Source organism: Ambystoma mexicanum, chromosome 1p, assembly GCF_040938575.1.
Source record: "Ambystoma mexicanum isolate Mex_15411 chromosome 1p, UKY_AmexF1_1, whole genome shotgun sequence".
Taxonomy (NCBI): Eukaryota; Metazoa; Chordata; class Amphibia; order Caudata; family Ambystomatidae; genus Ambystoma; species Ambystoma mexicanum.
Window position 1 is genome coordinate 606,263,194 of NC_090921.1, and position 23,389 is coordinate 606,286,582.

The following is a 23,389-nucleotide window of genomic DNA, read 5'->3' on the forward strand; positions in this document are numbered from 1 at the left end:
TTCTCCATGATTTTCAAGCTTTTCAGCTCAGTATGGAAAAACTGTTTGCAAGACATTCACAGGGGCAGGCCTTGGACAATGAGCTCCTTTCATTGCGACAGGGTAATCAAGACCTTTTGGCTTATATTGCGTCTTTCAACAGACTGATAGTGGAAACTCGATGGCCTGAGGACAAAAGGATTACGCTGTTTTATAGAGGTCTACGTGGAGAGCTCAAAGATGTGTTAGCCCAAGTAGTGAATCCCCCGCAAGACTGTTCGGACTATATTGACTTAGTCGTTCAAATTGACCACAGACTGCAGAACAGGAAGGCCGATCGTTCCAAGTTTGATGCTCGAGTATTTTCCAAACCACCAACTCCTACCAAAGGAGTAGACTCCGGGGAACCCATGCAAATAGGGGGCCTGAAAAGACAACTAACACAAAAGGAGCGGGAAAGGAGAAAACAGCTGCAATTATGCCTCTATTGCGGAAACTCAGGGCACTTTCTTCGAGACTGTCCGGTGAAACCAGCCAAGAAGGCAGTAGGAGCTGCTGTTACCAGGGTCACAAACTCTGAGCAGGGAAACAACCTCGCCCGACAAGAATAGAGGTCCTCTTGCCGAGCGTTAAAACCAGTTCAGTGACCTCGCATTTCGTGATACCTATGGTCCTCATTAGCCCTGAACATCCGGATCGATTACATGCGATTGAAGCTTACGTCGACAGCGGTGCCATCGGCAATTATGTGGATCATGAAATGGTTTTGAGGATGAATCTGACTCTTTGTCCAAAGGCTGTAAAGGACGTCATTACTACGGTGGATGGTACGGAGATAGCCTCCGGACCAGTAACGCATACCACCCAAGAAGTGACGCTAGTAAGTCAAGATGGACGCCATGAGAAGATCGTGTTCGATGTGATCAAGGCCCCTCAGTTCCAGATTATTCTAGGAATTCCTTGGTTAGAGAAGCACAATCCTCAGATCGATTGGCGAGCAAGAACGGTTCAGTTTCCAGAATGTGTCTCTACTTGTCACCCTCGACCTGGCGTTGCACTGGCAGCAATTTCCTCGGAGGCTCCCCAGTTACCTCCTGAATACCTAGAATTCCAAGATGTTTTCCGGAAGGATCAGGCTAACCCTCTACCTCCTCATAGGTCTTATGACTGCCAGATAGACCTGATACCTGGATCTACTCCTCCTTGTAGTAGAATTTATGCCCTCACCGAGCCTGAGAATCTTCACCTCCGACAATACCTGGATCAATACCTAGCGAATGGGTTTATTCGTCCTTCCAAGTCCCCTGCTTCCTCAGCTTTGTTCTTCGTTCCAAAAAAAGAAGGGGACCTTAGAACTTGTATCACGCCCTGAACCAGATCACCGTTAAGAATAGATATCCGTTACCTTTGATCCCTGAACTCCTGGACCAAGTCAGAAAAGCATGCATATATACAAAGCTGGATCTTAGAGGAGCCTACCACTTGTTACGAGTAAAAGAGGGCGATGAATGGAAGACGGCCTTCCGCACCAAGTATGGGCTATTTGAATATCAGGTCATGCCCTTCGGACTTTGCAATGCCCCGGCCGCCTTTCAATATTTTATGAACGATGTCCTCAGAGAGCTCATAGATGTGTGTGTTGTTGTTTACATTGACGACATCCTCGTTTATTCTTCATCGGAAACTGAACATCGGAAACACGTGAAAATGGTCCTTGAGAGATTGCGTCAACACAAACTTTTCGCTAAGTTGGAAAAATGTGTTTTCAACGTGACTGAAGTTGAATTCTTGGGATTCATATTATCACCTAGCGGAGTGCGTATGGATTCAAAGAAGGTCGATGCAATTCTCAAATGGCCATCGCCATCCTCCGTAAAAGGTGTTCAAAGCATGTTAGGCTTCGCTAACTTTTACCGCAGGTTTATCCCCGAATTCTCTCGAATAGTCCAGCCCATCACCGCCTTGTTAAAGAAAAACAAACGTTTTGAATGGTCTACCGAGGCGGGACAAGCTTTCCAGAATTTGAAGACTAGATTTATCTCTGCACCGATCTTAAAACATCCTCGCCCAGAACTCCCCTACATCGTTGAAACTGATGCTTCGAGTCTTGCCATGGGGGCAGTTCTATCACAAAAGGACCCAGTAACCAATCAGTTGCATCCCGTGGCATTTTGGTCCCGCAAATTCTCGCCTCCTGAAATCAATTACACTATTACTGATAAGGAACTTCTAGCTATCATGTCCGCCTTTAAGGCTTGGCGGCATTATCTTCTGGGGGCCCGACACACCGTTACTGTGATTACAGATCACCGAAACCTGCAATATTTGAAAACCGCAAAAGCTCAATCCTCTAGGCAACTCCGTTGGGCACTATTCTTTGCCGAGTTTGACTTCATAATTACCTATCGACCTGGTACAAAAAACGGTAAAGCTGATGCCCTTTCTCGGATGGGAGTGGAAGAACATTTGATCAATCCTAAACCTGTACCTATCATTCCCGAACAAAGAATTCTAGGTGTAATCGCCACACAATCCATAGAGGAAGTTAAGGATAAAGCCAGGCTACTGGTAACTCCAGAAGACATACAGAATTGGCATCTGCAGGGAAAGGACTTTACAGTGAAGGACAACCTATTATATTTCCAAGAACGGTTATACCTGCCCAGCACAGAGTTACAGAAAAAGGTAATCTCTTGTTATCACGATTCTTTAATGGAAGGACATCCCGGTATGACCAAGACCTCGGAAAAGATCAAGCGCTACTTCTGGTGGCCGTCTTGGAAAAAAGATATCAGAGACTTTATAATGTCCTGTGGAGTATGCGCCCAAAACAAGAGTCAAAAGGAAAAACCAGCTAGCCTCTTACGCCCTATTGACATCCCGCCTCGCCCTTGGCATACGCTTTCTATGGACTTCATCACCGATCTACCTCCATGCTCCGGATACAATACGATCCTAGTAATCATGGACCTATTCTCCAAGATGGCGCATTTCATTCCACTCAAAGGCTTACCAACAGCAGCAACTCTGGCCCGAGAATTTCTCGAAAACATCGTCCGACTGCACGGTTTTCCTTCAGTTCTAATTTCGGATCGAGGTAGTCAATTTATTTCTCATTTTTGGCGAAGTTGCTGTCGGTCGGCTCAAATTGATGTGAGACTTTCGACCAGCCACCACCCTCAAACCGACGGACAAACCGAGAGGACCAATCAAACTCTGGAACAGTATTTGCGCTGCATGCTACAACAAACTGAAAAAACTTGGAAAGATATCCTTTGGATAGCCGAATATGCCTACAATAACTCTGTCCACTCGGGAACTGGGAAGACCCCGTTTTTTCTTTTATACGGTAGTCACCCTCGAACCTCGGAGTTGGATCCACTCCAAGATCTTGGAACACCAGCAGTAGACCACCTGCATTGTACAATCACCCAAGCCTTTAAGGAAGCCGTTTCTCACCTTCAAAGGGCTAAAGAACAATACAAGAAAGGAGCAGACCAACATCGGAAGGAAGCCCCCCAATATCAAGTAGGAGATCAAGTCTGGTTATCCACCAAATATCTACCTCTAAAAGGACCACGCACATTCAACCCAAGATACCTTGGTCCCTATTCCATCACTACCATAGTAAATCCAGTAGCGGTCAAGTTGGACTTGCCCCCTCACATGAAGATACATCCGGTCTTCCACGTCTCTCTATTAAAACCCGTGCAACCTCAAACCCGACTAACTACATCTCCAAAACCTATTCTAGTTGATGGAGAACTCGAGTTTGAAGTCAAAAGCATCCTGGATTCCAAGATCTCCAAATCTAAACTATTTTACCGGATTGACTGGAAAGGCTACGGTCCCCAAGAAAGATCCTGGGAACCTGCAGAATATGTCCACGCACCTCGTCTAATCAAAAGATTTCATCGAACATTTCCTAACAAGCCCAAACCCCCGGAGAAGCCCGGTTTGGGAGGGGCCTTGAGGGGGGGTGCTGTCATGATCTCTGCTTCCAAAAGATCAGGACTTGCCTGACTCCCTTGGAAGCAGACCCATAACCCCGGTTCCGAGTGCCAGCCAGTCCCAATTGGGACCTTTTGGACCCTGTCCTGGCGCCAGTGGCACCAGGCTCATAAAGATGCCCAGTCCCAGCGCTGGAAGCGCCGGGCTCATAATGCTTGGGTGGACTTACCTGCAGCAGACCATGCTGCTTACTTACCTGCCAGTTGAACCCCTGATCCTCTTCTGTTTGGGACTACTTTTCCTGTTGGGTGGGGCAGGAGCCACTCCCTAGGTTCAGAATACTGGAACTCTTCTGGAAAGCAGGAACTCTTTTCTTACCTAGGCGTGGCTGTGGAAGGAGACACCTAAGCACTACAGGAGGCTATTTAAACCACACCCGATGGATGAATCTTGCTTTGTGTTATTCTGCATTCTCTGCAGCAGAACGCTCATCGTGTCTTCTGCTTCTGATCCTGGGCCTAAGGGAACAAAGGCTTACCATCCTGGAATCCAGTCTTCAGCAGCACCTGTAAAGACAAAGAAAGAACAGGTAAGCACTACGGTCTTCAGTGGCAGCGCATCTCTTACCTGGTCCATCGGCTGTCACCAACGCCTCGCGCTGCATTCCGGCATCTGAAAGACAAAGGCTTACCTACTCTTCGCATGCTCCGGAGGTCTTCGCACTGCATTCCGGCATCTGAAAGACAAAAGCTTACCAGCTCTTCGCACGCTCCGGAGGCCTTCGGCGCTGCATCCTGCATCTGAAAGACAAAAGAAGGTGCGTTTAAAGACATTGGGCAACTTTATTACTCACGTGCCATTACTCCTTCCCACGCCGAATCCAGTGGGTATTCCAGCACCCTTCAGCTTCTCTAAAGCTCCGAACTTGTACCTGCAAGATAAAAGGGACAGTTAGTGCGAATCGTGAAGCAGGCTACAAGCGCTTACTTACGTGCTTCCAGGCGCTTCTATTCCTCACGCGGGTTCGATCCTCAACTCTCATTAGCCCGCCATCCGCCATCGCCGGAACCCTGCAAAACAAGAGATATCATTACAAAAGACTTTTAAGACATTTGAAGTGCCCAGAACTTACCGTTCGTGCAGTTAACGACGGACAGCAGTCCTCTGAGGTCAAGAGGCCTGCACCCTTATCCAGTGAAGAAACTGGTTACGGCACCCTGCCCCGAGGCAGATGGAGAGCTCGGCATTCACTTACCTAAGGTGAGGGCGTTAACCTTTGGGGTTCTACAGGAGAAGAGAAAGGGAAGAGGAGAGAGGCACCCAATAACCCCAGTTCATTAATCCCATATTTTCTATCTGCAGACATCTTACTCTTCGAGTCAGACATACAGTGCACAGAGGTCCAGCCCAAAGATCCAACCGTGTGTTACACATCACCTTTGAAGATACGGCATTCACCCAGTCAAGACCGGCGCCTCTGCGGGAATCAGGTGAGCGTTACAGAAGGCCCTTCAGTGGCTCTCTGGTGGGCGAAATGTTGGGACACAGCGGTGGCCGAAAAAATCACGGCGATCCGTACAGGCTTCCTAAACAGAACCCTGAACATATGGGACCCGTTTATGGACTATGCTGCCAAATTCCAGGCCCTCACCAGGAGGCCCCCGCTGACCAGATGGCTCCAAGGTAGCCCGCTCTACTGAACCACAACCCTACCCCACTGCGTCCCATCACGCCGCAATATGTGTATCCCACTTGGCATCCGAGGACGAGATTGACCACGGACAATAATACTTCTTCCAGCACTAAGAGTCCCAACACACCGGTTTCTCCGATAGACACTGATGCCCTAACATATTATCGAATGCTGCACCATTACTGCTGTTATGTTCAATGTAACGCTCTTTGAAAATGCCAATAAAATGTTGTTATGAAAAAAAGAAGAGGGGGCACAAGGGAGTGCTTCAGGGGGGAAGGGAAGACTCCAGTGGCAAAGGAGTGGTTGCAGAAGTCGGCCAGAGCAGGAGCCAGGGTGTCAATGAGGTCCTTGATGGTTTTGGAAGAACAGGGGTGAACCTGTTTTGATGAGACGGTCATAGATCGGACTTGTCTAGAAACCTTGTCTGGGGAGATCAGGGGAAAGGCAGAGAAGGAGAGAGGAGAGGTGGCCGAAGAAGGGCCAGAGGAAGTGCAGGAAGTAGAGGGAGGAGGGGGAGAGGAAGAGATGAAATGAGAAGCCAGAGCCATGAAGAGAGCCTGGGAGGGGACAGGAGAGGTAGAGAATGCAGCAGGATTGGCCAGTTCCTTGCATATTTTGGCTTAGTAACACCAAGAGCTGGTCTTGGACCTTTTCTGTATTTCAGAATACTTTACGTCTGTGGGCCTCATTACGAGTCCGGCGGTAACTGAGCCGAAAAAAACAGCAGGTTACCGCCGGACCTGTATTAACATTCCGCCTCTGTGATTCCCGAAATCACTGGGGCATTACGACCCCGGTGGCCCGGGAATTCCGGAGGCGGAATTGTGTAAGTCCCCATTCCCATGGAGCCCCATAGGACTCCATGGGGATGGGGACAATGGAACCACCAGTTCCGTCTATGACAGAGCCAGTGTTTCCATGTCCGCCTGCAGGCGGGTGGTGTTAAACCCGCCAGGTCGGACCTGGCGGGAGTGACACCTCCCACCTGCAGGACTCTTAATCAGCCGGTCCGGAAAGAACGGTGACCGGCAGGGTCATAATGAGGCCCTATGTCTTGGTACTGGCTCACAGAGTGAGAGCTTTGGAGCGTACACATTAAAACGGCTGGTATCATGAGGAAATATTTTGCTCTTGAACACAACGAAAGGGCACTACCATGAACCGTTTCCTCATTTGAGGATAATAAAGAGCTCTTAGTCAAGAAAAATAATAATCTTTTGACCTTAGACTTTAAGATCCTGGTGGAAAAGGTACCACAAATTCACTGAGAGTGTTCCTTATTATCTGGGTACAAGCAATATATACAATCTGTATTTAAAGCATTTTGTCACGGGTAAATATATCAGGTTGTAAGCGACTAGCAGGAATAAAAGTCACTCACTACCTGACTGGAATGCCAGTTCACCACATGCGCAACACGCCGTTTCTTACTAGCTGAGAACTAATGATAACTTAACTATGGCTAGTGCAAATTAAGTAACTTGACATTGTCAAACATTCTTCTGCCCACATTTTTGACATTGCTTAAGGGAAGTTAATTTCCACTTGGTTTCTTCCGGGGTTGTAGACATCCTGTCAGGGGACTACTAATCTAGTGAGGAGACATGGCCAACGTAAGAACAAACAATTCAGATGTTCACTAGGAATGTAGAGTTAAAAGCTTTGCAGCAGCTTCTGCAATTGTACAATAGAGTTTTATGATGAAAATAATTTAAACATTGGGATTAAATGCCAGGCATTGCTAAGAAGGGTTCACCAAGAAATTCCTCTCTTGGCGTGTACTACCTGAATTAAAAAAGGGCCACGTTGGAGCAGAGCTTGCTGCTCATTTACCGACTGGATGGTGTGAAAACGACCCAAAATCATGGTGAGGACTACAGCTGAAAGAAATGTTTTCTACATTTTAACTGTTTTATATGCTATTGTACTGTGGCTATTACAGCCTGAAGGCAGGGAATAATAAAGCAATTGAATCTTCAAAAGGTTCTTTGCTGCAGAACCACTTCATGTCCAGAAGAACATAATGCCAAGCAGTTCAATAGGTTGCACCATAACACCAAAAATAGTGTAATTGAGTTCTAAGATGATTCCCCACTGACAGGGTACATTGTAACAGCTTTTCACCATACTGAGGTTTTCCATAATGGATTCAGAGTACAAATTAAGGATTGCAATTAGCCCATCCTGTATTAACAATCTAACAACATTGCGTGGTCAAAGCACTTGTGATATGGGCAAGTTGCAAAAATTAAATAAGAAAGTATACGTTTCTGAATGAAAAGAGACTGTGCTGTGCGCATAAACAGATTGAACATACCCGTAAAGCCTTCAGAAACTCTTCAAAGTTGATATTCCCATTGCCATTTTTGTCGAACAGCTTGAACACAGTCGCCACTTCATCATTGTCCAACAATACCCCATAATCATGCAAACCCTTGGAGAATTCCTCCATGTCCAATGATTTACTTCCATTATCATCCATGATTCGAAAAGCCCTGTAACAGATACCAAAGATGTTGAAAGGAGAATGTAGGGTGGGATATCCAAGGTGTTAACAAAGACATGTGTGCTGAACCCACTATACTGCCAAACTGTGCAAAATAGCACTATCAAAGGTACTGTGAGTAATTGTTTAGACATTGTGATTTTGAGTTTTCACCTTTCACCATACCAATGAGTCAAATATATGTCTCCACAGGGCAGAGCTCGTTTGAGGAAGAAGAGGGCATTACTGTTGATCTCCAGCATAAAATCAAGAAAACATTTCAAGTTGGCATGTGCTCTCATTTTACACAGAAGCAACACCCCACACCCAGAAGAGAAAACTGTTACTCCCTTTATGCTGACAATATCAGGCACCCTTCTGGACACTACCTGACCTTGAGCTGTATATATGAGCGATTTATTTTTTAGGATGGTTACTACTTATAAAAATTCAAGCCTTAAAATGTGGGAAAAACAAGCACCATTAAGGATACCATAAACAGAAAGGGTAAATGAATATTCATAAACATATATATTGTCCTTCACTCTACAAATGAAACCTTAACTTATCCTACCACTGCTTGACAACATTCACTTTAAATATGCAGCAATTAACAACAGGAGTATAGGCAGTGAATGTAAATTTTGACCTCACAGCACATCACTTATTCACAACACTCACCTTAACTATGGTATACGCCTGATGTTAACTGCATAGTATTTAAAGTGATTGTTGTGAAGTACTGATGCGGTGTGATCTAATGGATCACTTGTAGTAGGATAGACTATATTTATATTAATGTGATTTTATGTGACTATGCTTTTCTTTTTCTTGTTAAATCTTTTTTATTAGATACCAAACAACAATTGAAATAGCTTGATACATAGGGTGAGCACAAAAGATAGCATTTTGTTAACAATTGAATGTAAACATAGCATTTATCCTATTACCACATATGGCAGTGATGTAAATTGATTGGCTTGTCCCTTCCTTCATTCAGTGCTACCACCCCACCCTCACCCCTCCCTATCCTCCTGTAGGTCCCTGCCCACATTGCCCGTTAACCCTACCATCTCTTATTTGTCTAACCTGTATACTTTGATTATCGAATGTTAATTAATTAGTGCTCTATATTGCAGTGTTGCTGGTCTGGGCCCTAAATCCCCTGATTTGTGAATCTTGTGTTGTGCCCTTGCCACCAGTTGTATAGTTGTGGTGTATACATGCGTTACAGTCTTCCTAATTGGGTCCGTCAGTGTGGTGTCCTCGTCCTCTGCCTAGCGTCTATTAGTGTTTCCTAGTTATTTATGCACATGGCCCTTTGATTGCTTATCGTTTTATGTTCAAACTGTTCATGCGTCTGTCAATTCTTTAAATCGTGCAACTTGTGCGGGTCTAGCGCAGTGTTTGTATATGTTATATTCCAGGGAGAGTAGTTTGGAGAGTAGTGATTGCCACATAGAGTTGGTGGGTGGGTCGGCTGCTTTCCAATTAAGGATCAAAGTTTTACGCGCATCGAATAGCATTAAATGTACTATGCTACGCTGCATGGGGTCGGAGTGCCAGTCCTCGCAGAAGTAGGAAGCCTGCGGTAATCGTAATTTCCATCTTGTCAATTCACAATATCTGTCTATATACTTTGTCCCAGAATGTCTTTATCTTCGGATATGACCATAGAATGCGTCCTAGGGAACCCTGTCCCCCACATAGTCTCCAGCAGTCCGGGGAGTGTGTTAGGCCCATGCGAAACAACTTGCTTGGTGTATAGTACATCCTTTGGATGAGTTTGTATTGTATGTCTCAATTGCAAATGTTCACCGAGACCATTGGTATGGCTTCAAAACAGTCATAGAGATCGCCTGGGTCCAGCTGGATTCCCAGATCATCGGACCATTGAGAATCGAGGATGCAAATTCGTATTAGATTATTGGGGGTGCATATTGTGTAGAAATTGCGTACGTGTGGGTATGTTGCCAAAGTTCTGCACCATTTCTGATTCTCCCGTTGTCGGGGGAGGGCATACAGGATTGTTCAGTGGTGTGTTTATCAATCACTGATAGTAAGATCATGTATTGTAGCCAATCTGATTCGCCTAGCCCAAGTAGCTGCGTCCCGTCTGGAAAGCTAAGCGAGGATTGATCTTCGTGGAGGTCCATTACCCTGATATGTTGCCATCTTGTATCTTGGTTAGCATGTACCCTGTAATTTAACCCATATGAAAGCAATACCCTGACACTACTCCACTTTGGGGCCACCTGTGTTGAAGAGCCTAGTGACGCTCGGAGTCTATGCCATTGCGTAAGCGTTGGGCCCAGTACCGGATGTTTTTAAATTTTAGCCAGCAGTTTGCGTGGGGGAATAGCCAGGACCTCAACCGGTGTAAGCGGAGTCAGTAGGGATATTTGCATCATTTTCCAGCTGGTCAGGTCTGCTTCGTTGAGCCAACGTTTTACCCAGCATACCTGTGCCGCCTGGTAATATGATCTCCATTGCGGGAGTGCTAGAGGCCTGAAGGATTTAGAGTCTGAGCCGCGCTTTTTTGCCCCTCTAGATAAATTTGGTTATGTAGGAATCTAAGGGCCTCATTACAACCATGGCGGTATGGGGTTAACGGCGCCGGTAGAGCTGCCGGCGCCGTTGACCCCATGCCACCTCATTACGAGGTCCGCTCGCGGGACCCGCTCAGGATGCCTGGTTTTATCAGACATCCTTAGTGGGTCCCGCGAACGGCCCAGCATGCTAACAACGGCTCCGTCATTAACGGGCCCGTTGTTAGCATGCTTCCCATTCCCATTGGAGCCTATGGGGGCTCAAATGGGAATGGGGATGTACCGGGTCCAGGTTCCTTGAATGGGGAAATACCGGGCCATTCAGGGAACCCTTATTAAGGGCATGGCTACCCCGAAACTCGTAATGAGGCCCTAAGTCTTTGAACATCTGGTTAGTAGGGGAAAAGGGGAGCATCAAAGCCAAATAAATCAGTTTCGGGAGTAGAATGTTTAGTACAATCGGATGGTAGTTTCATTGGAGTATTACATTCAAGGTCTGGCATATTTTAACCCCCACGTACATGATATGGTGGAGATGGAGTATAAATGGGGCCACCCCGCCTGGGTCCCAAGGGATGTCTAGTCTCAATGGTAGGAATTCGGACTTTGTCCAGTTTATAACATAGCCTGCCATGGGGCAGAGGTGTTTCAGTAATTGATGCAGCCTCGGGAGCGCAGTCTTGTAGTCACTTCAGTATATAAGGAGGTTGTCCGCATAGAGGGCGACCCAGTTTTCCTCTGTCTTGCGTCGTATCCATGTCCATCCACGGCCTGTTCGTAATTTGATCGCTAGCGGCTCTATAGTAAGAGCGTAAAGGAGGGGGGACAGAGGGCATCCCTGTCGGTGCCCGAGTGGAGGCTGAAGGGAGCAGAAGTTATGCGATTCATCACCACTGCTGCTGTGGGGCCAGTGTATAGTAGTTTGATGAGTTTGGTAAACTCTGGTGGTAAGCCGAAGGCGTTCAGCACTTGGAACATAAAGTCCCATGGGACCTTGTCGAAAGCCTTCTCTACGTCAAGAGGATCCCCTCGTCTGGGGTTGTCTCCCCCGCCATGACGTGAAGGAGACAGCGGACATTGTTTGGTCTTTGTGGATAAAGTTAGGGAGTAGGCCCTCTAAGCGATGGGCCAGACATTTCGCTAAAATCTTTCCATCTGCATTAATTAACGATATCAGGCGATATGATCCGCAGTCCACCGGGTCTCTGCCTTTCTTATGGAACACTACTATATGAGCTGAGAGCATGGAGCGCAGGAGGGAGCCAGTGTTTCCGGCCTCGGTATAAACAGCTTCAAGGGTGGGTGCTAGGTGGTCGGCTAGTGCTTTATAGAAATCGATGGGGAGCCCATCGGGGCCTGCGGCCTTATCTGCCGAAAGGGATCCGATCACTCAAAGGATCTCATGTGCAGTGATTGGAGTGGTCAGGGTTTCTATATGGGTTGTCTTCAATTTCGTGAGCTCAGTGGTAGTTAGGAATTCATTAATATGTTGTGGGTCTGTCTTGGTTGGTTCTGCGTATAGTGCTTTATAAAATTGTGCGAACCGCTCATTGATCTGTTCGTCCCCCTTCAACGGGTTCCCGTTTCTGTCATTGATGGCATCGATAATTTGTGCTGCCTGCCTATTGCGCAGAGCAAGTGCCATAAGGTGAAGGGGTTGGTCACCTTTGCAGTAATACGTTTGTGACCAACTGGTGAATGATTTCTGAGCCTGGGAGGAGGAGACTGCTTTTAATTCTGTGCGGAGCCCCACCAGTTCAGTGTGTGTTTGAGGCTCGTGCAAGCGTTTATAATCTCTTTCCGTGATCAATATGTCGACCATTAGTTGTGCCTCCCGTTTACCCCATGTTTTTTTGTTTGTGAGCCTGGCGTGCTATACACCGTCCCCTAATGTATGTCTTATAGACGTCCCCACATTTCAGGGCCGTAAATTCATCGGACATATTGGTTAGCCAAAATGTGTTTGTGTCCTCCACTAGGTGTTCGAGGAAGTCCGGGTATCCCAGAGCTCTCAAATTGAGATACCACACCAGTCTCTTAAGTGGGGCTTCAGGGAGGTCTACCCGTAGTAGTACAGGTGAATGATCCGAACGGGTGGAGGCCAATATTTTACACTCTCTAATAAGGTGAGTGGAGTTAGAGGGAAGAAACCAATAGTCTCATCTGGAGTAGCTTCCGTGTCTACTGGAATAGAATATGAAGTCTCTTTGTTGTCCGTGAATGATCCGCCATGCATCTACAAAACAAAGCTCCCCAGGAGGGATCGAAGGGTGGTGAGTTTTCGTGGCATCGGGTGTGCTGTCGTAGCTGTGCTTTGGCGGTCAACTGATGGCACTAGGGCTATATTGAAGTCTCCCCCAGTCAGTGTGATAGCACTCATGTATCGAGCTTATGTACAAAAGGTGTGGGTGAAGAAGGATGGCATATCGGTTGTGGACCTATATATTTTAAGAAGTGTGACCACGTGGTGGGATATGTGGCCTTGTATCAATACGTAGCTGCCTTTGTTATCCATCAGTGTGTTAAGGATCTGCAAGTGCACCCTTTTGTGTATTAGGATAGATACTCCCCTTTCCATGGCATGGGAAGTGAACCGCTGTTCCCACCCATCCCTGACAAAGTTTCTCTGACTCGATTGAGTTGAGGTGCGTTTCTTGGAGAAACAGTATGTCTGTTGGCATATTGTGCATGTAGTAAAGCATTCGTTTTCTCTTTATGTGGTGGGTTAGACCCTGGATGTTAAGGTTGATACAGTTGAGAGTAGTCATATTAGTTTGAGGCATGGGAATAAACCCGGTCTGTGGTTAGGGACTGTTTTCTCATCAGTAATATGCGTCTGAACTGGGGCCGGGAGTTCATACAGAGGAATGTGCCCCTAAAGATACCCCAACATTTCAAACCATGAACAAACGGTGTTACAAACAGTTACAGTGTAACAATGAAACACTGGGGACGTAGAACTGTGCCACAGTACGGAAAGATAAAAGCCCATGCCTAGGGGTGGTTGGGGAGGCCCTGGGATCTCCTCCACTTTCCACACATACTAAAGTCCCCTTCCTCTGTGTATCGGTGTTGCCATGAACTCTCTTTATCCTCATGTCTCTCATCGTTCACCAGAAATGAACAGGGTGGGAGACAAGAGAACCATTCGAGAAAAAGAGTAAGAGAAAAAATGAAAAAACCTGGGTGGGGTAAATGAACTTCAGGCAGCGTAGCTGTTAACGCCATCCCGTCTATTGTTGAAGAGTCGGAGATACATACCCCTAGGGCCCAGTGTCTCTTCAGAGTCTGCTTCGAGGGAGATAAGAGCGAGACCATTTTGGTCGAGGCCTTTTAACAGGAGTTCAGCTTCTAAGGGTATTGCGCACCAGGCCAGTGTTAGTATAGAGGGCCAGGTTCAGGTGTCTATGATAATCATTTTGTTGGGGGTTCTTGTTGGTTTCCCCGGTCTATTGGATGTCTGCCCGTTTTCTTCCTGCAACCTTGTGGTCTATTGCAGCATTGAGGTCTAGGTAGAGACGGCTCCCTTTCTGAACAAGGGTTGCCTGTGCTGGGGAATTCTGTGGAGGCAATTTCTCTTTGTTGCAGGAAGTGCCGTGCCGCCATTAGGTCTTCAAATGAGTGCATTGTTTGTCCAGCTGGATGCACCACACGGCGGGAAACTCAAGTAGAATATGTGATCTGTGCTCTTCAAAGCTGGTCAGATAGCACAGCGAGTAGAGCACTTGCTTTGACATCTGTGCAGAGCCTGCTGGCGCAGGTTCGAAATCCCGGCAGGGCCAAACTCAGCCTTTCATCCTTCCGAGGTTGATAAATGAGCACCACACACTGTGGGAAATAAACAGCGCTCAGATGCCTGAGGGTTCGTAGTGCTATATAAAATGCAAAAAAAGATCGGGCTAAACTCTTTCCTGCGTTTGTAGACCTAGATGGAAAAGTCATTGAAAATACTAATATCAGCCCTGTCTATCTGTATCGCCGCAGCGGCTCTGTATGCCTTCAGAATGGATAGTTTGTGTTCGAAGTTTAAGAACCGTATTATGATGACCCACAGGCGTTTTCCGGAGGCGGGTTTGGGGACAGGGGCCCTGTGCACTCGCTCTATGATAAAGTTCTGCGGTTCTTGAAGCTGCAGCTTATCCTGAAAGAACCCATAGATATAGGCTTCCAGGTCGAATCCCTCGCTGTTTGCCGACAGACACACCAGGTGTAGGTTGTTCCTCCTAGACATGTTTTCCTGGTCCTCCATCTGTGCGCCAAGTCTTTGGACCTCTCTAATCAGGCCATCTATATCGGTGGTGGCCATCTCGACATTGTCTTTCAGGGAACTGATGCGTTGTGCATTGTCAGTCGTCCGGTCAGCTTGCACAGAGAATCTTGTGTGGACTTCCTGAAGGTCACGTTTAATATCTTGAAAAAGGTACTGGGGGTACCTCTGTCAACCCCTACCGCTGTCATTCGAAGAGGACTGGCCGTTTCATCTCTCAAGTGTATAGTTGAATGGAACAGACTTGCCTTGTTTGGGAAATGCTGTACACCTTCATGTCTTCTGATTCTGGAGATGATACACAGAAAAATGATGTCCGATCGTAACCCAATTCTGAATGGTTGGTGATTGAGAACAACAAAATATCTGGCAGAGTTTGGAAGCTCTTTAGATCAATTGGTGACTAAATCGGTGCGAGTAAAAAAAAAAAAGTAAAAGTGCACGATTGGATTTTAACTCTGGAGGCGGCCGGTAACTATCAATCCGTTGCCCATTTACCAGCAGAACATCTGAAACTAAACACGGTTTGTGAATACCTGAAGCAGTTCCCTAACAAGAAGTTTAGGGACCAATTCTTTCGAGCTCGTTTAAACCATCGCCCAACGAACGAAATTCAAGCAATCCGGGGTCAATCACAAGGAAACTATTGCAGGCACTGCAATGACGTTTCCAAGGTAGAAACTTTGCTCCATCTTGTTACAACATGCCTGGCATTAAGAGATGAATGATCAAAACACTTTAGACCTCTTTTTTCAGACTTCTTAATTTCAGACTCAGAAGACTGGTGGAGGTCCTTAATGGACGGATGAAAAAAAACGAAACATGTAATCACTGTGGCTAGATTATTGTCGGACGTTCTTCCAGAGGTTGGAACTGCTTAACCCCGGCCCTTATCGCTCGCTAAGGCTCAGATGCCATATGATAGTTATTATATGTGCTCTTTTTCTTTCTTTTTTTCTGTCGTCTTCTTTTTATATTTCTCTTTGGGGGTGCAAGAGGGCCCTGGTTCCTTCCCAACATTCCCCCCTTTTGTTACTTCTACAGTAACAAACTCATCCCCATCTTACATATCTACAACCCCAAAAATACCAGTTTGAGTTTCGCTGTTTATTGTATGGCAAGGTGTTTTCGATCCCGTAATTGATACCATCATCTTTGGACTATTCGGTACTATAATGACACAACATCGGAGACCCGATTGGCATGTGCAGAAGAGGACCAAGAAAAATACGATAACGGGCGCCAGTATTTCTACTGCTGCCCCCAGCCATCATGGGACCCACTCAAAGGCAAGCGTTAGCCAATCCGTGTTCTGAACCCCACCTTCTTTCTTCATTTGAACACCTAGATTGTGCACCACCTCGATGACGTGGGATAGTGATGCATTCTGAGCATCCTCCAGGGGTACAAAAGTGCAGCAGCTGCTTCCCAACTTTTTACACACTCCTCCTTCTATGGCTGTTAGCAAATCCAGCATGTAGCGGTTTTGCATCGTCATGAGTCTCAATGCACAAAGCTCTACTTTGATGGCGTTGAATCCATTCTCTTTGTCATGGGCCAGCTGGACTAGCTCCCATCAGATGAACTGAACTCACTTGGCGTTAGCAGCTGCTTGTACCCCAGGAGCCAGAAAAGATTAAAAAGTCTCTGCTGAACTAAAAAAAATAAAAATCGATGCTTGTCATGTATTCCTCTGAGCAGTGTGGAAGAGTCTTTCAAGACATAGTTTGATCTCTTCTCTCTTCTCAGCTGTTGAAATCGTTCTTTTTCTGGCAGCATATGAAATTCTGTGATCTGCAAGTTTCTTTCTGCTTATTTAGGTGCTGGAGTGGCTGTTGGCACCTTGAAGACATTTCTTTTCACTTCAGGTCTTCTTCCGGGATTACTAGTAGTACTGAGTGCAGGGTAGCCAGTGATGAACACTTGCCCCTCCAGGATGATTGGAGGTGCAAGAAGGCTTGTCGGCCACAAACCCAGTAGTAATCCATCACTGCTGCCGTACCTTTCGTCATATCAGGGATCACAAGAGTGTGGTTGCACTGTGTGTTTGTGCTAACAGGAACAGTTCCTTCATTGCTAGTTCATAGTCCATCTCTCTATGTATTCGTACTGGCTTCTCCATTGTTGCAATCCATGTCAGCCTTGTGATGTATTGGGAACATATTTGCGCACACATAGTCCTTACTTGGGCTATTGTTTCTTTGCTGTACTTGATCAGTCCTTCTGCCAGCCACGTCACTGTGGTGCCCTGCCATTTCTCATTGACATGGAACAAGTTACTTACCTGTAACTGTTGTTCTCCAGCATGGGTCTGGCATGGATTCACATGCTCATGAATATAAGAATACATAGCAGTACACACATGCACAACCACGGGAGGTGGCAAGGCTCAACATTAAGCATTTACATCAACTCAACATTAAGCATCTCTTACCCCTTCCCCAGGCGCACCTTCAGGCGAACAGGTTGCGCAGCACTGCCTGGCCGACTCTGGACTCCTACCTGGAATCCCGGTCGATGCAGTAGAATCTCGTGAAGGTGTGCGTCGACCTCCATGTAGCAGCCCTGCAGATGTCCAGCAAGGGCACACCAGACAGGAACGCCGTGGTAGCAGCGATCGCTCTGGTTGAATGGGCTCTCGGACGGCCGGGCAACGGTCGGTTTGCCAACCGGTGACAGTGCATGATGCAGCCGGAGAGCCATCAGGAAATGGAAGCCTTCGAGAGGGCCTTCCCTTGGTTCACAGGTCCAAAGTTCACAAATAGCTGTGATGTCTTCCGAAGGGTCTTCCTGCGGTCCATGTAGAACTTCAGCGCTCTAGCCACCTCCAGCGAGTGCAAAGTCCTCTCGGCCGGCGACGAAGGCGACGGGAAGAAAACAGGTAACACCAAGGGCTCGTTGAGATAGAAGTCTGACGGCACCTTGGGCATGAAGGAGGGGTGCATCCTCAGCACCACCCTTGTCTCGTGGAAAGTCAGATATGGAGGTTTACAGGGGAGGGCCTGGATCTCTCCCACTCGTCGTGCGGAGGTGATGGCCACAAGAAACGCTGTCTTCCACGACAGGAACTTCAACGGCGCTGAATGCAGAGGCTTGAATGGCGGTCCCATGAGCCTGCTCAGCACCACGTTGAGCTCCCACGCCGGGCCGGAGCCTTCACCGGTGGGAATGACCGGAACAGTCCTTTCATGAACTCCTTCATCAGGCGATGAGACCACAGAGATGATCGCCCCGGAGTTCTGGTGTAGCGGGAAATCGCATCTAGATGGATTTTGATGGAGGCATGAGCTAGCCTCGCCTGGCCAGCGACAGTAGGTACGGCAGCACTTGAGGGGCCGTAATCCGCAGAGGGTTAATCTTCTGTGCACGGCACCAGGCAGAGAACCGCTTCCATTTGTGTCCATAGCACTTGAGGGTTGAGGACGCCCTGGCCTTTGAAAGCACCTCCTTGCAATCCACCGGGATATCATACCCTCCAAACTCTAGTGATGCAGGAGCCAGGCCTGCAAGTTCAGCGACCCCGGGTCATGGTGGAGGATGGCGCCTCCTTCTCTGGCGAGAAGATCCGCGTCCGTCGGCAGTTTGACTGGGGGGGAGGCTGACATGTTCAGAAGGTCCAGATCTGCCTCAGCCACGCCAGTGCGACGAGGATCATCCTGAACCAGGACCGTCTGAGTTGATTGATGAGTCGCAGCAGCAACGGCAACGGTGGAAACGCATACAGGAACAGGCCGTCACAGGGGAATGAGAAGGCATCGGCCATGCTCCCCTGGGGAAACCTGCTGGCGAACATCTGGCACTTGGTGTTTGTCGCCGTCGCAAATAGGTCGATCTGGGGAATGCCCCATCGTTGGAATAGCAGATCCACTTGATCCTGCCGCAGTTCCCACTCGTGGCACAAGCGCAGCTCCCTACTGAGTGAGTCGGCGATGGTGTTCTTTATTCCTGCCAGGTGGAAGGAAACATCCCTTGGGCGACGGCCCAGTGCCACAGATCCTGGGCCTCATTGGATAGGGCTGGGGATCTGGTGCATCCCTGCTTCCGGATGTAGAACAACGTGGTGGTGTTGTCGGTGAAGACCCTCACCACCTTGCCCTTGAGGGACGGAAGGAACGCCCTGAGGGCCCAGAACACCGCTCGGAGCTCCAGGACGTTGATGTGTAGTGACCTCGCCTCCGGGAGCCAAAGGCCTCTTGCGTGGAGATCTCTGGTGTGCGCTCCCCATCCCTCCAGGGAGGCGTCCGTCGTCACCGTCTCCTGATGTGCCGGGGTCTGGAAGTCCATACCCGCTGCCAGATGCGTGAGGGTGCCCCATCACCGGATCGCTTGGCGGAAGGTCTAGTTGAGTGAGATCCTGTCTTCGAAGCGGCCCGCCGCTTGCATCCAATGGGCATCGAGGAACTCTTGCAGTGGACGCATCCGCAGCCTGCACAGGCGCACAAGGTAGATGCATGAGGACATCATGCCGAGAACAGACTTGATGGACCTCACCCTGGCCACGTCCATGGTCGACAGTCGTTGCACCTTGCCCAGGATGGCCTTCGTCCTTTCCTCCGACGGAGAGGTCAAATGCGCCACTGTGTCGAGCCTGGCTCCCAGGAACAGGGCGACTTGCGATGGTACCAAGTGGGATTTCGCGAAGTTGATCGAAAATCCCAGATCCGTGAGCAGTTGGACGGTCTTCTCTGTGTGCCTGATGGCGAGTTCTCTTGTCTTTGCTCGGATGACCCAATCATCCAGGTAGTGGTAGACGTGGATCCCCTGCAGGCACAGCCGCGCCGCCACTCGTGCTAGGCACTTGGTGAATACCCTGGGCGCCGACTTCAATCCGAAGGGAAGGGCCTTGAACTGGTAGTGTCGCCCTTGGACTACGAATCTGAGGAACTTTCGATGTCCTTTTAGAATGGGGATGTGAAAGTAGGCATCCTCCAAGTCTAGCGACGATAGTAAGTCGCCGTCCTCCAGCTGTCCCAGCACGTGCTGGAGGGTGACCATCCGGAACTTCTGGGACTTGATGTACTTGTTTAAATGACGAACGTCCAGGATGGGTCGCCAGCCGCCGTTCTTCTTTATTACGAGGAAGTATCGTGAGTACACTCCGGAGCCCCGGAGCCTCTTTGGGACAAGCTTGATGGCTCCATTCTTCAGCATCGCCCTTACTTCCAGCAGCAGTTGAGGGACGTGCTTTTCCTTCCTGGCCACAGGTGGAATGCAGGGGCACTTCTTTAGAAACTCAAGAGTGTGCCCGCGGGCCAGGGCATCCAGCACCCATCAGTCGCTGGAGATGAAGCCCCACACGCTGACTCTCACCGGGGTGCTCAGGTGGGGGCCCGACGCTACGGCCGGTTCAGTCCTGCTTGGCAGCGGCCTTGCCACCATGGCCTCCTTGGCCTCCTTGTCGATGATGACAAGATCCTCCTGACTTGCCGCGTCCTCTATAGGCCTCCTGCGACAAGGAGCGGGCCGCATGACGGTATGTCGAGGAGGTGCTGCCGAATCCTTTGGAGGCAACTTGCTTGCGTCCAGAGTTCCGAAAGGGCGGCCGTCGTTGCTGCAAAACCCCCAAGGCCCGAGCCGTCTCTGTGTCGGCCTTGATGGCCTGCAGTGACTCATCCACTGTCTTGCCAAACAGGTTGTTCCCGTCGAACGGCATGTCCAGAACTCTGGTCTGCACGTCTTGGCGGAAATCAATTGCCTTGAGCCAACCACGCCGGCGAAGGCAAACACTGTTGCCCATCTGGCAAAAACCGGTATCAGCAATGTCCATGGCCACTGTTATGGCTTGGTCTGACGCCACCTAGCCTTCCTGTAGGATCTCCAGGGCCTCAGCCCTCTTGTCGTCCGGGAGGAAGTCCAGCAGGGCAGCGATCTTAAACCACAGCTCCCTGTCATAGTGGGCCACAATCGCAAGGGCGTTGGCCGCTTTAATCGTTGTCGCCGCCGACGAGATGACCCGCCGTCCCATGGCGTCCAGTTTCTTCCCCTCGCCGTCCGGCGGGGAAGTCGAAGTTGAAGCCGTCGCCGCCGCCTCTTTCTTCTTGGCCGCCGCGGAGACGACCGAATCCGGGGTCGGCTCTGCCCTAAGGCACATGGGGGGGGAATCCGGGACCCAGTACTTCTTCTCATACCGGTCTCTCTTGGCAGGAGTCGTGGACGGGTTCTTCAGGAGCGACAGCCCCTCGTCCCAGATGTCGTCAAGTAATGGAACCGAGAGGACCGTCTTCCTCTTGGCCTCACGCTGTTGATAGAGGGAACCTTCCTTCTTCTGTTACTCGGGCAGAGTGTTAGGCAGAATCCAGTGCAGTTCCCTTAGGAAGCACTACACCAGATTAGGACTACAGGTGAGAGCAATAAATCCCCTTTTGGTATCAGTCTGTGCCACAAAGATTTAGTTGGTAGCTGTGGCTGAGCAGTCAGACTTATCTCAAGAGGGAGATGAGCAGTATTTAGGGTTTACACAATAGGCCTACAAGACTATGACACAAGGAAACACTGACCAAAGCTTTGTATTAAAAAGTAGTTATATTTTTATTTTTATTTTATACACTTCTAATAAAACACATGTATCACAGTTATCAAGCCAGTTAAATTTAGTCAAAGGAAAAATATACACACACTCAAGTTGAATTATACACCAAGTGAACCAGAGTGAAAACTGAGCAAAACGGCACAGTGACAACTACACACAAGGGATTCTCTAACAATTCCTCACAGGGGAAGGAAAACACAAGTTATCTAGAAATAGTTTCTTATACACCCTAGCAACACTTCGCATCAGTTTGTGGACCAGTTCAGCAAGACAGTGCATCAGTATAGGCAATACTTAAAATGAAAACAGAGCAAAATGGCATTTCACAATGTTTAAGAATGGGAAGGAAAGGGTAGTTAAAAGAAATAGGTGCACCAACACAGTTCTCAGTGAGAATCAATCTAAAGAAAGCAGAGCTAACAAATGCGACCAGAGTCAGTAGGCCTGTGCCAGAGTCAGTGGTACAGGGCAAGGGCTCAGGAGCAAAATGTTCTTGTAGCTGCAGTCAAGTCTTTGGTTAACGAATTTGAAAAGGTGGTTGCCGAAGTTGAAAACACAATGTTAAGAGAGAGAGAAAGGATTTAAAACACCTTTAGTGCTACCGCGAAGAAAGGGCGGCCTGGCAGGACAATGTACCTTTAAATGAAGAAGTGTCTCATGCGGTGGCGGTTGTTCCTGGTAGTTCTTGCAGTTCGGGTGATCCAGCAGATGAAGAGAGGCTCTCGTCGTAGAGGAAGGTTCAAGTTACTGCACTACCCAGGGATGAAACCAGCCGCAGTGCTGCCCAACGAATAAAAGGTATGCTCCTTTAAATCGCGGTCCGGGTGGACTCGTGCCTGGCTATCCGGCCTCCGAGTACAGGGTACGGGAGATTCGACCAAGGCAGGTCCGGGAAGGCGATTGGCAAACTGGTTGGCCCCATCAGCTCAAGGGAAGAAAGCTCTTGCAGGTGAAGATCTTCTCTCATCGTGTGGAGAAAAGTGGTGAGACGCTGCAGCAGGGCTTCACCGGTGGTTCAGTCGTTGCAGATGTCTTTGGCTTCTTTCCTCTTCGGCTTCTTAGTTCCAGTGGCAACGTCTTGCTCTTCCAGTCCTCAGGACCCTGCTTTTATGCAAAAAAAATCCCCATTCATACAGCCAAGCTGTCACTCACACAGTGTCCAGGGGTCCTACTCCCCCTCCCACACAATGGGCCCACCACAGACTCAGTGGCGCCGAAAGGAGGGCTTCTCGGTAGAAGCCCGCCAAAAGGACGAACAAGGGATCCCCGACCTGGGTTAGGAGTTTAGAGAAAGACACGAGAAAGAAGTTTTATTAAAGTTCTGGCAAATAAAACCTACCGGAGCAAAGTTAATATCAAAATGCACCGGCGGTATGTTAGAGGCTGTCAGAAAAAGTGGTAGCCTCAAACAATGGGAAAATCCCATAGGGAAATATTTGCGGTCGAATATTTATGGTAGTAACCACTGCCACCAGCCAGAAACTTTTGAGAGAGGGACTGTTGGGTACCCTCTCGAAAATGAACATAGGGGAAAAACTATTAACCCCTCCCAGTACCTCCATAGTAAGATGGGTTGCACTGGTTTAGTTCATAGGATTTGACTAGTAAAGTCAATGGGGGTGTAACGCTCACCTGATTCCCACAGAGACGCTGACCCGAACTGGACTGCTACCGTTTCTTCTATCGTGAGGCGCAGGGCCCGGAAGATGCTCTGGACGGGGCCTCCGAATTTGGATTGCCTGGCTTGTAGAGTAAGTTTTCTGCAGGTGGAAGAAAAGGGATTGATTACCAGCTGGGGTATATATGTGTTCCCACCAATCTCCCGTTTCTCACTCTTCTTGACCCCCAACTTGGTTTCTGCGAGCTCTCACCTTAGGTATTGTAAAGATGAGCTCTCCATCCTGCTTCAGGTGCAGGGGTGCGTAGCATCCAG

General features: G+C 48.4%; 1 protein-coding gene across 3 annotated transcripts in view; it reads right to left on the reverse strand.

Annotated features, from left to right (window-relative positions):
- Window positions 1–23,389, reverse strand: part of CAPS (calcyphosine) — an 830,344-nt gene that overhangs the window by 332,289 nt on the left and 474,666 nt on the right. For all 3 annotated transcript variants that reach the window (XM_069649586.1, XM_069649587.1, XM_069649585.1), the window contains one exon: window positions 7,944–8,121. In XM_069649586.1, the coding sequence (XP_069505687.1) occupies window positions 7,944–8,121 (178 nt within the window). The remainder of the gene's footprint in view (window positions 1–7,943; window positions 8,122–23,389) is intronic.